This window comes from Mercenaria mercenaria, chromosome 7, assembly GCF_021730395.1.
Source record: "Mercenaria mercenaria strain notata chromosome 7, MADL_Memer_1, whole genome shotgun sequence".
Taxonomy (NCBI): Eukaryota; Metazoa; Mollusca; class Bivalvia; order Venerida; family Veneridae; genus Mercenaria; species Mercenaria mercenaria.
The window spans coordinates 79,028,670-79,045,114 of record NC_069367.1 but is presented as its reverse complement, the minus strand read 5'-3'; the positions used below and the strand labels follow the sequence as shown (position 1 = coordinate 79,045,114).

General features: G+C 34.6%; 1 protein-coding gene across 1 annotated transcript; it reads right to left on the bottom strand.

The window, feature by feature from the left end:
- Window positions 1-6,933: 6,933 nt before the first annotated feature.
- Window positions 6,934-7,947, bottom strand: LOC128558354 (zinc finger protein 862-like). The gene has a single exon (XM_053547294.1). The coding sequence runs from the start codon at window positions 7,945-7,947 to the stop codon at window positions 6,934-6,936; it is 1,014 nt and encodes a 337-aa protein (XP_053403269.1).
- Window positions 7,948-16,445: the final 8,498 nt, after the last annotated feature.

The following is a 16,445-nucleotide window of genomic DNA, read 5'->3' as shown; positions in this document are numbered from 1 at the left end:
CAGCTAGGTTTAGAATCATTTTGCAGCTTAGTGTCATTGTTAATTCAAATGCTTTCGGGTCATGGAGTTTACTCAATGTTTCTGTATAATGGTTCGACTTAATTGAGTGGATGGAAATGTGATGAGTGCTGCAAATTTCGTTAAATCTCATAATTAGACTCAGTCAAGCTCTTATATTATTAGTTCACATGGCTGTGTTATTAAAAAGAATTACTTAACCTTCACATGAGTAGATTCTTAGTTCCATTAAGTTAATGTAGATGTATATGAAATGTCTCACAGTCGCAACAAACATAGGTCTATGATATGGTGAAATCAATGTAAAGATCCGTGTACTTGTCCTTCAGATATTTGCCCATGATTTAGGAGATATGCACATCTCAAACTTATATTTTACATATAAATAAGAATCATAAAATGTGTCAAAAGTTTTAATATCGTATTAAATCTTTGCATGTATATAGATGATAACACTGTCATTTAACTACATTAACTCAATGGTTGTAATGAGTTTATAAACTGCCTCTCTTATAGACTTAGAACTACGTTCGCCGGATATATGAGGTTACGCCATAACTCCGGTTTATCAATAGTCCTGCTTTAGATAAGTCAGGTTAAACGGTACTTGAACGTGAAACGCTAAACATATTCTATTACCTCAATAAAAATGTGTTCAATATTAATTTGTGTTGTTTGTATTCGTTGTTGCAAAGAAAAGAAAACAGAAATACACTGTATAATCGTTTATTATTCAGATCGTTCTGTAGAGAAGTCAGAAAATGTTTGGCAAAACACTTACCAGCAACAACTAACAAACGATGGTAGGAATAGGTTACATTTAAGAACAAAATTGAACATTTCCGTCTTGAATATTGCACATTTAGTAAAACCTTGGTCCAGCGAGAAAAAAAAGATAATCTAGTTTATAGTACATATCAACAGAAAAGAACTGGCAAGCACTTGATTATCATGGTATAAAAAGTATTTTAAGCCATGATATACTTAAATTTCTCACGATGCTGATGGAACCACTAGTGAGCCAAAAGCAACCATTCGAATAACAAGAGTCGATAAACTGGGTGTCATTTGAGCGAGTTTTATGTGTTAACATTAAAAGAATAGAGACTCTGGCATGTTTTATAACGTATGGAGAAGCATCTGAGAGAAAATACTCAAGCATAATATTATAATTATACAGTGCTTACATAGAAGGGGCGAGGTGTTGGATAGATCTGTTTTTGTTGATAGGAACAACCTCTAGATTTTTTAAAAGCTTTTGTCAAACTAAATAAATATCATGGCAAAGCCTACAGTGTATTCATTCTTGCACACTGATTTCTTATTGATTCGGAACAGAAATACTTCAAACATTTTCATATAGTGTCCCTTGCCTAAAACTAAATCAGGGAACCAGTATCTTTTGACAATTATTTCTGCTTTTACAAGATGTCAGGAAGCTATTCTTTTAAGAAAAATAAAGATTAAATCCATTGTTAAGGCCTTAATCAAATGGTTCACATATATTGGTCTGACCAAAGCTAATTTTATGCATTGACTTCAGTTAATTTGAATTAGTGTTTGGTCACTCTGTCCCTGGACCTTTAGAATTACTAAACAAGATTTATTTCAGAACATGACACTTCTTTAGACTTGCTACAATATGTTTCTGACTTCTGAACTAAGGTGACAAAAGCTTGTGAACCGGCACGTTCAAACTTCCAAACTGCTCAAAACAAAAAGAAATCAATATACGGTCAATGTAGTATATTTTCTGCTATTTCTTAGCAATTGTATCTAATCTACAACTCGCCTATTTATATCTTTCTAAATTTACCCGAGAAGTCGATGCTTTGTGTGCTTCAATCAGAATTGATGGCACCGATCTTACAATACTGCTTCAACCTCTCAACGACTGTCACATATAGCTTTACACTGGATTACCATTTCGGTAACTTGAATGTTTAGCACGTCCTAGCGACTGCTTAAGTTGAATTATGTTGTAGGAACATATATCGTACAAATGATTATCGGCGGTACAATACCAAGATTTCTGTGAGGGAAGGGTTGTTTAAATGCAATATTAAATAACAAAATTACTCAACGTTTATTATGGAATTGTAAAGGTTATTTTTTAAACTATATTATTATTATGTCAATTTGTAATATATCACCACACTGGTAATAACTTTCGCAGATGCAGTGGTTTCAACGTCGCGACAGTGGCGGATTCATCGCAGAATCGATGGATAGATATGGCCGGATGGATGTAATCGGTAGGTTTTATAACTACGTTTACCTATTGTTTTCACATTTATCTGGAAACAATAAGTGAGACAGTAGCCCACATATACACTCTTTAATTTCCAAACACTTGTTCAGTGCAATTCCTTTCCATAAACATAAACACCACTTTACAGTTTGATGAGGGACTGCTGACTTTGAAGAATTTTGATTAAGATTGTAGAATTTTTGTACAAAATGACTCCTGATTACGTTTGTATTATAGCGTTAGTATTACACTCTATCAAACAACAGCCATTTACTCAGGATTTGTGCATTCTAATCGAAGGCAAATAAAAATAATCGACCAAAACTGATTGAAAATCAGGAGCGTTGGATATAATTGCAACGCATTACGGTGTGTTCGAAGACAAAGCATGTGGCGCATTTTACATAAATCCCTGGGTGATGATAACTTCAACAACCTATGTAATATGCCTTGCATTGATCAGATTATTGAAATGTTATCAGGGATTTTCTCGCTAACTATGGAAGATGTAAAGCGGATTAAATGCTTCAAGATAATTCTGCCACAATGCAGTCCGGGATCACCTAAAACCCGTGACAATCTTGAATTCCGTGATGTCTATGACGACATAAATCCATGACATACACCTAATGGTCAGAGACCACCAATTCAAAAAAGTACAGGGAACTTACTGGGAATGAGGTAAGTGTATATCTGGGAATAAGGTAACATCTGTGCGTTCTGATTGGTCAGTCATGTAAACAAACCCAGGAAGTGATTATTTTTCAAAATTGATATTTTTCACTGCATTTACAGTATTTTATTATACATTTTGACAAAATTTGCTACATTTTATGTGTATTGAAAAAAAAGCTTTATCAAACGAATTTCTCCAGCCATGTCAATGATGTAAACAGGGGGTCATCTCATTCACACGAAAATTACTTAAATAAAGTATCACTATTCATATGTTTTTCGTCCGATATTTTGGTAGAACTAAGATAGTTCTTGAAAAACTTGTAATTAGATATACATGTTTCGATGTATGGAGGCCGTACACGCCATAATGTTACAATGTAAGTCTATGGGAAAACAATTGGTGGTGTCTAACCTATAATAGAACTTAAGCATGACTTTCGTCGGAAGTCATCACAGGTAATGTAAATGGCCACAAATCTGTTGTAAATGATGTAGAAAGACGTTTTCGTGCAAAAATAAGCGTGAAATTTGATTTTTTTTATTTGGCCTCTTTTTTTAACAGGTGTGCCCATTTTTATCTGAGCTTTTTGGACAAAAAGGATCATTTTTGGTTGCGGGTTTATCCCGCTACCAAAGTTAAGTGTATTTCTGACAATCATGTAGTATCTTTATTTGATTCCAAATCACATCCAAAGGAATTTGTTCATGTGCTACACAAAGTAGTCCCATTCATGAATAACGCGGATAAAATTATCAATGATCAAGCAGTTCTTATTCATCCTCTATCCATTCATACTGGCCATTTAGATTACATAAGATCTGTCAATGATTAGGTATTCCAGCCCATGGTTACATCACTAACTTCCAGCTGTTCATGTAAGGTCAGACAGAGTTCATCTTAGATATGAGGCACATTAGTATTTGTTTCTTATACATGTATATTTATAGGTTGGCATTTAAAATGAAAATAACTATAGCAAAACCCGCAACCACCAGACATCTCAAGGCTTTGATTATCTCTGTAATGTTAGTGAATGATCAAAAATATTAGACCTTATTTCTATTTTTTACGGAATGAATCGTATTTCAGCTTCTAAGTCAAATCAAAAGCAGTCAACTGAAATTTTCACGAAATTGCAATCTGACGACGACAGGGACTGGTCTGGGCATATAAAACGACAGGGGGTGACCTCAGTAAACTGTCCATATCTTTCTTAAAACTGAACATTTCTTGATGAAACTTTGTAAGACATTTGGTATTGGATCATGTTTCACAATATCACTGTAAAATTGGAAAATGTGACACGAAACATTCATCTTAATATCCGTGACAAATTGAATTTTCCGTGACGGGCTACTAAACCCCGTGACGCTATCTATTTTTAGAAAAACGATCGTATTCGGCAAACTACGGAAAGCTCCGTATAACAATTGACGGACAGGACTCTGATCTACGGAACATTTCGTAGGTTTCCGATGATTAGTTTCTTTATATTTGGTTCAACAATGACCACAAAATCGTGATGATTGACATTTTTTTATTAACAATTATAACAGTAACAAATATTAAGATATACACTTATTTTCTTTTCATGTATTTTCGTTTTTGCTTTTTTGGGTCTTTCCAATTTTACAAAAGTAGGGTACGTCATCTGCTGGTATGTTGTCTTTATGCAGTCCCTTACACTCAGGGTGGTACTATAGTTTGCATTTGTCACATACCACATACAAACCATCTCCCGGCATTCTACACGTACAAAATACTTTTAAATAAGCTGAGTATCTAACACCACTTGCATGCTCAAGAGTCCCAGACCCGGCAGGAAATGGTGTTAGTTTACCTTTTTCGGAACAATGAATTAAATGACCTCGCAAAAGTTCCACATTATACCTTTGAGTCAGTGTTCGCGTTTTCTGAAAATTTCACTGAGTCCCTGGGACTCAGTACTCTCAAGAATGTTGAGTCCCAGCCAAATATGATTGAGTCCCATGTTTTGTGACTACAATATTGACAATTGACTATGTTTTACAATAAATAACACCTTATTTAACTTCATAAATGCATGTTATCCAGTTCTGATAAACACAACAAAGGTACGAAGAAATTACAAAGTTTAATCAGATATGGCTAAAACTAGTTAATTGTTACTTAAAAAAATAAAAATAAAACAAACCTTGACTAGAATTTCATATAATACTTGAAAAAAAATTCATTATCCATTATACAATGTGTAATACAGACTAAAGTTAACAAAAATAACATTTAGCTTTATCTAATACTTTGATGCATAAATAGAATTTTGTATGCATGTATGTTGTATTTCTAAGCATTAAAATTTAAATGGAAATACACTGACTGTTGAATACAAAAATTCTTTTGAAATTAAAGCAACAATTTCCCATCAGAATATTTTTAGAGTTTACGGTTTTTATCATGAACATTTGTTCATACAGGACACAGAAAATGCTAACAGTTTAAAGAACTATATAAACTTGATGAACAACTGTGAACACTAACACAAAATGTTTATTGCTAGTAACACTAAAGTGGCACACTTGTTGGTTTAACATTAAATTTTGTGCATTAACTTGTGTCTATTTCCTTCTGTTTTTAATGGCCCTGAATTTTCTGGCTGCCTCAGTATAATCAAACTGAGCAAAGTGTGGGCCATTGATACTGATCTTCATAATGTCCTGGAGAGTTTGTTCACCTAGGCGGTTTCTGGCCTTGTTTTTTGTGAGGTTTTGAGAGGAAAATCCGCGTTCACAAGATGCACTGTTGAGAGGAACACACAGGGCCAACTGCCCTAAGACAACATAGTCTGGGTACTCTTCTCCTAGAGTTGTGACCACAAGTTGAATGTAGTCTGCAAACCCCATACGTCTGTGAAGGCGAGTGTGGTGTTTGAACTGCAGGAAGTCTCTGAAACATCTGTCCCTGTTTAAAATGATGTCTGCATTCATATCAGCTGGTTGGTAGTGGTCCAGCAGTTGTTTCAGGTCCTCCTTCCCGTAGGCTGACATGGCACTATACTCTTCTGGGTACAGCTTTGGTGAGAAAATGGCATCGAAAATCTGCATAGTCTCACTGGGAAATCTCTGCTCCAGCTTCTCCAAGAGACTACCAATGAGGGCATCTGGGAAAGAAATAGAACACAAGTGAAAAACAGAAAGAACAGGAGAGCAATAATTATCTAAATAATAAAGTTAGTAACTGACATTATAAATTATTAAGAGTGGACACTGGTTATTTTGACAATAAATACAACTGTGGACTGACGAAATTGAACTTTCTGATTGACAAAAATAATATGTGTTTCTCATTTCAAATTTCTTAAACACTTAGCCTTTTTAATAATACCTTTGGTACGGATGAAGTTTGTTTCATCTGCATCACTGATGGTCACAGGCTGGCCCTGGTAACCCCCTGTCTGAGCAATTTGGTCACGAAGACCTGTGTAGGTCAACATTTCACCTGCACGAAAAGAATAAAATATGGACATACATTTTAGTAAGATTTTTTTGGAGGTCAAAGAACATGCAACATAATATAAGCTTTGATATTTGTTAACTATTCTATATATTTTATGACTGAATAGTTCTATTTTTCTTATATCAATTCATATTCTGAGTATACAGATAACAAATAACGATATCATAGTATGGCTGAAAAATTGTGTCAAGTGTCAATGTGTACTACGGTGTCTACCTGTGTTCTCGCCATAAGTGATCAGTGTGTTCCTGGCTGTCTGTAACCCAGATCTCACAGCTGAGAAGTCTAAACAGGACCTCTGGAATACCTTAGATAGCTTGGTGAATACTGGAAGAATGTCCATGAGCAGACATGTCAGAGATATGAATCCGAACTTATCTACAAGACGAAGATATCCCCTGGCCTGATCATTGTTGACAGCTTCCTGTCCAAGGGTCATTACTAATGCAGCCCAGGAGTCATGAATAGCTTCAACTGCCTGGTGGAGGGATAGTCAACGTACTGGGTGCGGGCGCTTGAGGGTGACCAAATCATCGTCTTCCAGGAGGGCATACACTGCACGAAGTCGGTTGTACCTCACAGCCGAGTTGCGGAAGAAGAAATAAACATTTTCCACAGTTCCCTCGTATGTTTTCACGGCATTGACTGAGGCAGCAGCCTGGGATACAGCTAAGGCAAGTTTATGAGCTACGCAGTGTATATGGACTAGTCTAAAGTTATCTCCTAGAATTCTAACAACAACCCCAGACCGTACACCCGTCATCACTGCCGCCCCGTCCGTAGCTAGTCCCATGACTTTACCAACTGGAATGTCCCATGACACCAGCCAATCTTTGGTTGCGTTGTAAATGGTTTCAGCCTTACCATCGACCACATCTAGATTTGCCGCAAAACTGACGTTAATTTTACCATTGACAACTGTTTGAACATAGATAATAAGTTTCTTGAAGATAGCAATGTCACAGCTTTCATCTGTCATAATTCCAATAAATTTGCTAGCCTCAATCTCACGTTTTATGTCATCAGTTAAAGAGCTGGCAAGACTCTCGACCATTTCAGATATAGCGTCATGTGTCACATAGTGTCCTGGCTTCAGTCCATCACAGCCATTACTTTTTTGAAGCTCAAGCAGTGGAGTGTAAGTATGTAGCGGAATGTTGTTTTTAACTATGAAATATACAGTTTTCAGCTGAAAAGTCAGGGAATCTGATGCTTTTTCTTCAGCGCATTTCAATGATTTCTTAAGGGAATTGCGGGACGATTTTGTTTTTAATGCACTTCTATGAGCATCGCTCGAAATATGCCGAACAAGCGCACTACGTTGGAAGTCAGTGCAACCCGTTGTAAAAACGTTTTTAACATTTGCTTCACAACAAATTAGGCACTTCATGATGTCATTGTTGTTATCATTTTTGTCTTTTATTAACCACTCCTTAAACTCGGGTTCTTTAAGCCAACCCTCCTGGAAATTACGGGTATGCTTTTTCTTTTTTGCTGCCGACTCCATGTTTACTTTCGGTTTGTAATGCATGAGTCAGCTGTTTTTAATAATATCCCGCAGTAACTGGACTGTTTCCATATAATTTACATCGATAAGTAGCGATTTTGATCAATATGCTGGACCAGTCTGAATACGTCACTGAATGAAAATAGGCTACGTCATTCTGTACTATTTTTAGAAAAAAATGCTGCTGAAAATGAAATTGGGATTCCGACATCGTGATAAGTTTTGTTGACTTTATACACGTAACGTATTCAATTCCGTTTTTACTTTGCGTCCCATGTACGCAATGGCCTTGAAAATTTTGCGTACCAACCAATTTTACTGCGTATTTAGATACTTTTACGGCGTAAACGCGAACACTGAAGGCTTTGAGTACATGGGTCCATTCCGTTAGCTTCTGCAGTGGCATTTGCGATCGCATACAGACCGCAGTCGTTTCCGTTTTCCTGAAAAGCACAGTCCATAAATTTCAACAAAATTTTGTCCGATTTCTTTGGAGGGGTATCCTTCTTGAGCTCATTACAAACCACTTGTTGTATTGGAAAACTTAAAGATGCGAAGCTGGAATCATATATTTTTATTTCTAATTTACTGTTCGTTTCCATGTTTGACAAAGTAAGCCAGTGGATTCCACCGTGTTCCGGAGTCCTGTTAACAATCTGGATGAAATTACCATATGCACGGGGAAAGGTTAAATTGATCGCGTTTAAACAACTGTCAAAGCCCCATATATGAGGAAATTGTCTCTTCAGCAGAATCATAGCTGCGTCTATAATACGACCATTAAGCCACTCAGTTGGAGAATAAAGAATATTTTTTCCTTCGTCCTTAAGTTTATATTTCCAATTTCTAGCGAATCCGGAAGACTGACAGACGTATATATGTAATTTAAAGCAAACATCATGGGGTAACATGTTTTAGAATACCCAATTTAGTTTAGGCAATACAAAATTCAAATTAAACTGATGGGGTAATGCCCAACTCATTCTGAAAACTTATATGTTACTCTGCACAAAATAATATTTAAATTTTTGACTTTTTAGCCCTGTAAGCATGTGTTGAAAACAGACCATACAAATATACTATTTTAACATATTGGCTATAGTGTGCAATGTATTTTCGATATAGTACAGGGCATATTAAATAACAAGAATACACATGCATTCAATTACACAATAGAAATGTTTTATCTGTTTATCAGTCCAGAATGTTATTTGTTATGCTGTATATTCTATATACCCTTTTCTAAATTGCAACTGCGATCTTAAGATATCCATTGGCACGGGTATATTCAGACTTTTTGGCTAGGCAGCTTATAATCTAATTGTTGTTTTTGACAGTTATAGTACGTTTAGGTAAAGAAATACAATATTTGATATTCACAAACAAAAAAAAAGAACATGTATACTTGTAGGGACTTACCCTAAGCCTTCTTTACACAAGGGAAACAATCCGTTTATATAGTGAAATTGTTGAGTGAGCACCGTTTCTTAATCCTAATCCTGCCCATGTTATATCAGTGAAAAGAAAAAGTAACCTATCTATGATAAATGTCATGTATGAGTACACAGTTTTGCATCTAACAGTCTTGAAATTGATTTCTTCCATATTCTCATATTTCTAGATATTTTTTCCATACTTTGACGCATATGTATGGGTAGTTGAGATTGTTCTCTTTCCAGCAGTAGCCTTTTCAACATATTTCACCCTGTGAAATTCTGTGGGTTTTGACTTTGCAAAGAAATCGTCTGTTTGTTGACAAATTTCACCACCCAAAAATGTCCTACTTTCCCCAGGGCAATCAATTATTTGATCTTTAAATAGTTTTGTAGTCAGGTTGCTAATCCATGAAAAAATGCATGCTTTTTTCATGATTAGAGGTAAAACGTGCATAGTTTGCATGAGGTTCTAGGTCAATAGTCACCTAAGTCTATCATAAAGTCATTGCGGAGTCGTCTCCATTTTTTTTCAAATATTTCATCCGGGATCATTTTTTTTTTCAGCTCAAATAACTCTTTTTCAGGAAATGATATTTTAATAATTTTTTCAGTCCTTGTATTTTGATGCAGTTAACTACACATATATTTAATATAGAAAGCTCCTACTTGACATTTGTATTTTCAGTTACAATGCCTAATACTTGGACTATGTTTTCAGCTTGCTGTTACAAATCCGGTGGCTAATTTACCTATCCATTAGTTTGTATTGTTTCCAACATCTTTATTTTAAGCTTTTTATCCTTATCATGCTGGACACAATTGGTTCTGCCTTTACGATCAGTGTAGATCATAATCAGCCTGCACATCCGTGCAGTCTGATCATGATCTGCATTATTCGCCATTCAGTAAGTATCTTTTTGGTAAGCATCCCTTTCGACAGTTAATGGTACTGACCAAATTGAAAGATGGACAAGTTCATTATAGAAATTTAGCAGGGTAAAGGTTAAGTTCGGAAACAAGATGTTAAAAGAAGTTAAGCTTAGCCAAGAAATTTCTTTGCGTGCAACGAAGCAAAACTTGAAAGAAGGTCAGTGTGTGCTGTAGCTTGGAGTTTGGGAATATCTATCAAGTGGTGAAAGGGAGTAAGTCAGTTGAAAGACGCACGTCCTACTTTGACAGCTCGCACAATGCCTTTGGCTGCGGTATATTCAAAAGATAACAATAAGATGTATTGCCCCTTACATAAGTTAAGTGCAGATATGTCATGTCTATTAATAAAAATAGGAATGCACTTAGAATTGCTTTTACAATACATTAATCTATATTTGCGACCACCAATCAGTTAGGTGAGACAGTAGTGTTTTTATGGAAATAGTTATAACCAATATTATCCATTTTAACGCTGGCAAACAGTACTTGTCAACGGTAGTTACACAAGTTCAACGAGAGCAGCAGACACAGTCAGTAGACTGAATGCTTTCAAAGCATCGCAGCTGGATTCCTAAAAGAAAATTAATTAAACACACAAACCTAAGCAGGCGTTTAATGCGTATATAATAGGATAATTTCTACAGTCTTCTATTTACAAAGTAGTCTGTTATGTGAATAGAACTTTAAAATATTTTTCTAAATTTTTATAGATACCAGGAGTGTTTCTGCGTAGAACTTTTACTTTCAGCACAAATGACATTCACTATAATGGCAATAATTTAGGACTATATCAAAATTTTAGCAGAATACTATTTTGTCTGGTCGGCAGCAGTCAGGCCGTAGGAACCTTTGCATATATTATTTTAGGCACGTGTGGTCAGTTTAGTAAAACCTTTCACAGGCCCGCTTCTTATCATTTCCTCGAAAGAAATATGTCTGGACTGTAATATTGATTTGTCAGTCAGAACAGGGCGTATGTTAAAACAAAAATTCTAGAATGCCTTTAGTTTAACACGTATAATTTTCGTCGTTTCCGGTCGAGAAATATGTACTCAGTGCTACATAGTGTATAAAACAGTATTAAACAGCGGTGGTCTAGTGGATAATTTGTCGACCGCTCAATCCAGGGGCCCCACTTGGGTCATGACAATGACTTCTCATGATTTTTCCAAGAAGCTGACGAACTCGAATCATGTCAAAATAACTGCGCTGTATTTTGATTTTAGTATAAGCATGTTTAGTCGATGGACAGAAAAACTCAGTGTTTAGTGCAACTTTTTAGATAATCTGGTCAAACGCATTCAAAATTATTCAATTCTTCCTACATCCTTTAGACATAAATTAACACTAAAAATAAGGTCCAATAGATAATTGCGAACAGCTTATATTTAACAGTTAGTCAAGCTGAATATACATTGTATTCTGCTTATTGTGTAGGTCAATTCTGGTGATTTTATTGTCTTTTACAGTGAAACCATTACTGTGGAACACGACAATATACATGTGTCTCTTCTATTGTGTAAACATCCTAGAATTTAAGTATGTAATGCATTAACACCTATGTATATTTCACCAAGTACGTCAATCATTTGATAACCGTTTTATTTTAGGTTATCAAAATCATACACCTTCGATTGACCGCAGTTGGAAAATGATATTCAGCATCTTATTATAAAAATACAATAAATTCATTTGTATTGTATAACTAATTTTTATTAATTTATGAATTCATGTTTTATCTTAGTATACTGTATTTTTCAAAATATTAAGGAGTGGGAGACGTTAATATTATAAATAGGTAATCAAGCAGTACTCATATAATGGCGGAAAGAAAAGTAATACTCACTTGTTTCCTAGTTAAAGTGGCATTTTCATGTTTTATATATGCTAGTTCCTGTTTTTATTTCATAATGGACCTTTACTTGACATTTTGGTTGTATTTTCAAGGAGAGGTTTTGCATTTCTAGAAATGTAAACAAACCTTTTTACTCATGTGTTCATACCAACATTGGAACCGTTCCATAGTGTTGACTTGCCAAACAATAAATCTCTCTAAGAAGATACATGCTTACCCACTTTTCTTGGTGTTTTAGGGGTTTACAGGTCTATTTTTTTTAAATGGGCCTGACTATGTGTTACAACTCTCAGAAGAGTTCATCACCACTGAGCATAGTCTTAATAATTTTTTCAAACTCCCTGATATGTATCACTTTTCTAATTTTAGTTATAGACATTCTCATCCGTTTTAACTTAAAATCTCTTTAATCATAAAATTTACTTTTGAAAAAGAAAAATAATTCAGTTATATATTTCATGTTCCAACTTACGGTGCAGTTCAGAATTATCTTAATTGCATTCTGTTACAAAATAGATAGATTAGCCCTCTTTACTTTTTGCTTAAAATATGATTGTGAATAATCTATGTTAAATTCAATCTATTTTGTTATCCCAAATGTTCAAACGCATATACAATTATCGTTTTAAAAGGAGAATCATTTTTTGATTTAATGTGTCAGTTTGTGGGCAGGTGCACGTACCATTTGACGGCAAATGGCTTTAAGAAAATTGCTGCATCAATTCAGGTATAATATTCGTACTTGAACTTACGTCAGGAAATGTACCGCGGTCTAAGTTGTTTTTGGATCATGGAGTCCAGTTTGTTTTACTTTACTGGAGTTCCACTACAGCCGGTGTTAGGGGACGTGAGGGGTGATGCACGTTTAATTACCTTTCATGAGCAGACTCAGTCAAACTGAATTTGCTTTTATATTAAATATTGATTGGTTGCGTTCTATGCTTCCAAATGAATTTTTTTAGTTTGATATATTTGACATGAAATGTTACAGGTACAGTGACGAATAACTCTATTTTATTTTATGTTTTCCAGTGAATTATAGAGTTTTCTCAGTGAAATAAAGGTGATAATCCACAGTTTTGAAACAGTAGATTATCATTTTTATTTTTCACTGTTTTTTCCGAACTAGTTCCGGTCCTCCGTCGCAATTGAAGTCAAATTGTATACCGAGCGTCATGAATACCGGGGACCATAATGACGATGACGTCGTTAAAATGACGTCATTTGTGTTATGTTTTCTGTTGATCTTTCCCGCGATTTTCGGCATTTTATAAATTACGCAACAAAAGTAGAGTTTTACACATGAAATGAAAAGAAAATTTGTTTGTGTCAGTGGAATATCAATTTTATTTCACTCGTGAGCACAAAAAAAAGTCATTTTCACGAGTTCGCCACTCGTGAAAATAGCAGTTTTTGACGCTCACTTGTGAAATAAAATTGATATTTCACTGAAACAAACAAATATCCTCTATATAATTTATACATTCTTTACAACCTAATTGTGTATACATACATGTGTACATAATTTGCACATAATACCTAAGATCTGTCTTAAAATCTCCGTAGTACAGAAGCTACTAAAAGCATAATGATAATGGCGGTATTTCCCACCCCCAAAAATATCTTTATATAATTACTTATTTAACCTTTGTTTATGTCTTGTAGTGTAAATTCGTTTGCAGTTATAAATTACCTAAGTACCAGTATACTGAGTCTTTAGTACAAACATTATATATTTCTGCCCAACATGTATGTACATTTATAAAATGATATTATAATTTTCAGAAAAGCGACATTTTTCGTAAACGGATGCAAATCTTTTATATATTTTTTTCTGCGATAAATACGTAAATTATTATGGGCCGTTTTAAAATCGTGCAATCCAAAGAATTCATAAAAGGTAATTATATCACTGAGCAAGGAGACCTGAATGCTTAATGATATTTTTATGTGGGGCTGATTGTTAACAGTAGGCCTACGTCACTTCTTAACTCTTATCCTGTTAAATCTTCTGTTATGTCCATCTTTCAATTTGGACAGTACCATTAAGTATTAAAAGGGGTGATTACCAAAAAGATACTGACTGAATAGCAAACAGTGCAAATTTTGATCAGACTGCACGGATGTCGTGCTGATCATAATCTACACTGGTCGCAAAGGCAATATCAATCCTTTTCCATTTTAAAGGTCAATTCATTTACCTTGATATATGTGACATATAATAAAGAGGTGGTCCCGAGCTTTGATTCTGCTAACTAAACCTACCTCATAACATGTTGTGCAGCTGTCCGATCGAAAACAAGACTGGACACATATAGGTACATTTTAGATAAAAGAGTTACGACCATAGAACGAACGCAAGCAAAATACTAGGAATAACAGACTGTTTCCTTGAATCTCTTCGTAAGGGGTTATGCAAAAAGCAAACTCCTCATGCCCCAACCACAGGCTCAAGCGGGGATACATTGAAGAGACTCAATGATTCAAAAGGACATCAGGAATTGCATGTTTTAAAATCACCTTGCACATCGGAATTTCGCTTGAGGTATCTTTTGTTTGTGGCCCTTAGATTGTCAAGGGGAAAAGAACATCAAATGATCACAATTATATAAAATTCAACATTCCCTTGTTCTGTATGGTTTCAGAGTTTCATGAGGTTGCAACTGAGTTCGTATATTTAGTACACAAAAACTATCAATTCCTGACGCAATAAACCACGCCTTAAATTTTAGTCTTCAGAGATATAGTTAAAGCCAATATTTGGCGACGAGAGCTTCCAGTTTATACGAGTTCAGTGAGAGATTTAGGCGGAAACAGAAAACTGATATTGTGTTGAACGATAGAGGCATCAAAGTTACAGAAAAACGGAAACCAATTGAACTTACAATGGTTAGTTATCATATAAGTTTTGATGTCTATCTAGATTTGAATTAGATATATATAGTAATTGAAATATCTTTAGGTTGAACGATATGAATAGTGATAAAAAAATTGGATATATTTTCCGTAATGGAATGTTTGTAATTTATGGAAATCGCATCAATGCAGGGAAATACTGGAAAATAAGTATTATTTGATATCATATCATTACCTTTTGACATTTATGTACAAAGAGCAAAAATGATATTATCTTTTTTCATTATTATAGATGATTAGGTTTTTATGTACAAAAAAAATGTCATTCCAGACAATAGTGATACTAGTATTATCTATTGACTTGAAACAAAAAAAAAATCATCATTTTGTCTCACGGAATTTTCAAAGGTTTTCTTCTTTTTTTTAAATTTAAAATGTATATGAGCTTGTACGTATTTTTAGAAATGATTTTAAGTCCTTAATCATATAAAACAAAAAGGCTCACAAAAGGCATAGGTCACTGAAGACATTGAAATATCTTACTATAATAATATTACAGATGGGATTGATCGTCTGTACTTTTACTGCATATCAGGAATCAACCTCACAGAATTTTGATAAGACTTCTAATTAATTGTATGCCTTATATTTACAGTGATAGAGATCTACGCTTCCCCAGCCATATAAAAGGTCATATAAATTAAACAAGTCTTTTTTCTTTAAAAAATATACATGAAACGGTTCCCTTAAGCTTGATACCGTGAATCAAACTCTGTAAAACTTTAGGGTATAGGTGTGTATCCCTAGATGAAAGTCTTGCTCAAATATTAATTAAGAGCCAAAAAATTTGTACTTTTTTAATGTCATATATTTTAGTTATAAGCTGCATGATCAGTTATGGTTTATATTTTGTTGGGTTGAAAGCCACACCGGCAACATGTGGATCATATGGCGACTTCTTCTAGCATTTTGTGGCAGAAGATATAAAGTGTCCCCTCTAGTCATTATTTCAGTCATGGATGGACACCGACCTTCAGTACGTAAACTAGATAGGTTCCTCATATGAAAAATTCTGCAAACCAAGTAAGGTTGAGAAACCACAGCGGCGTTGGGCTAATTTAAATCAATATCTAAAAAAATATTTTAATAAATTATTACCATAGTACATCTACAATGGAGCACACGAATAATTCCAATATGCGCAAGGAGATCCTGTAAACGCTTTTATACAATGTCAAATATTTATGTTTAATTAACAAGGTACTTGTACTTTTAGTCTTTGTAACTGGAACCATATGTTTAAGTGTCGCCAGCTTCGCTGTTTAAACTAAGTCGTTAAAAATTATCAGTTGATTTTTTTTCAGAAAGAGATGAATTTGTACAAAATGATTATATTCAGGTGTGTGATTAAAATTTTGTTT

Bases quoted from the DNA above. Each gene is read 5' to 3' on its own strand.
- LOC128558354 (XM_053547294.1), bottom strand. From the start codon at position 7,947: ATGGAGTCGGCAGCAAAAAAGAAAAAGCATACCCGTAATTTCCAGGAG.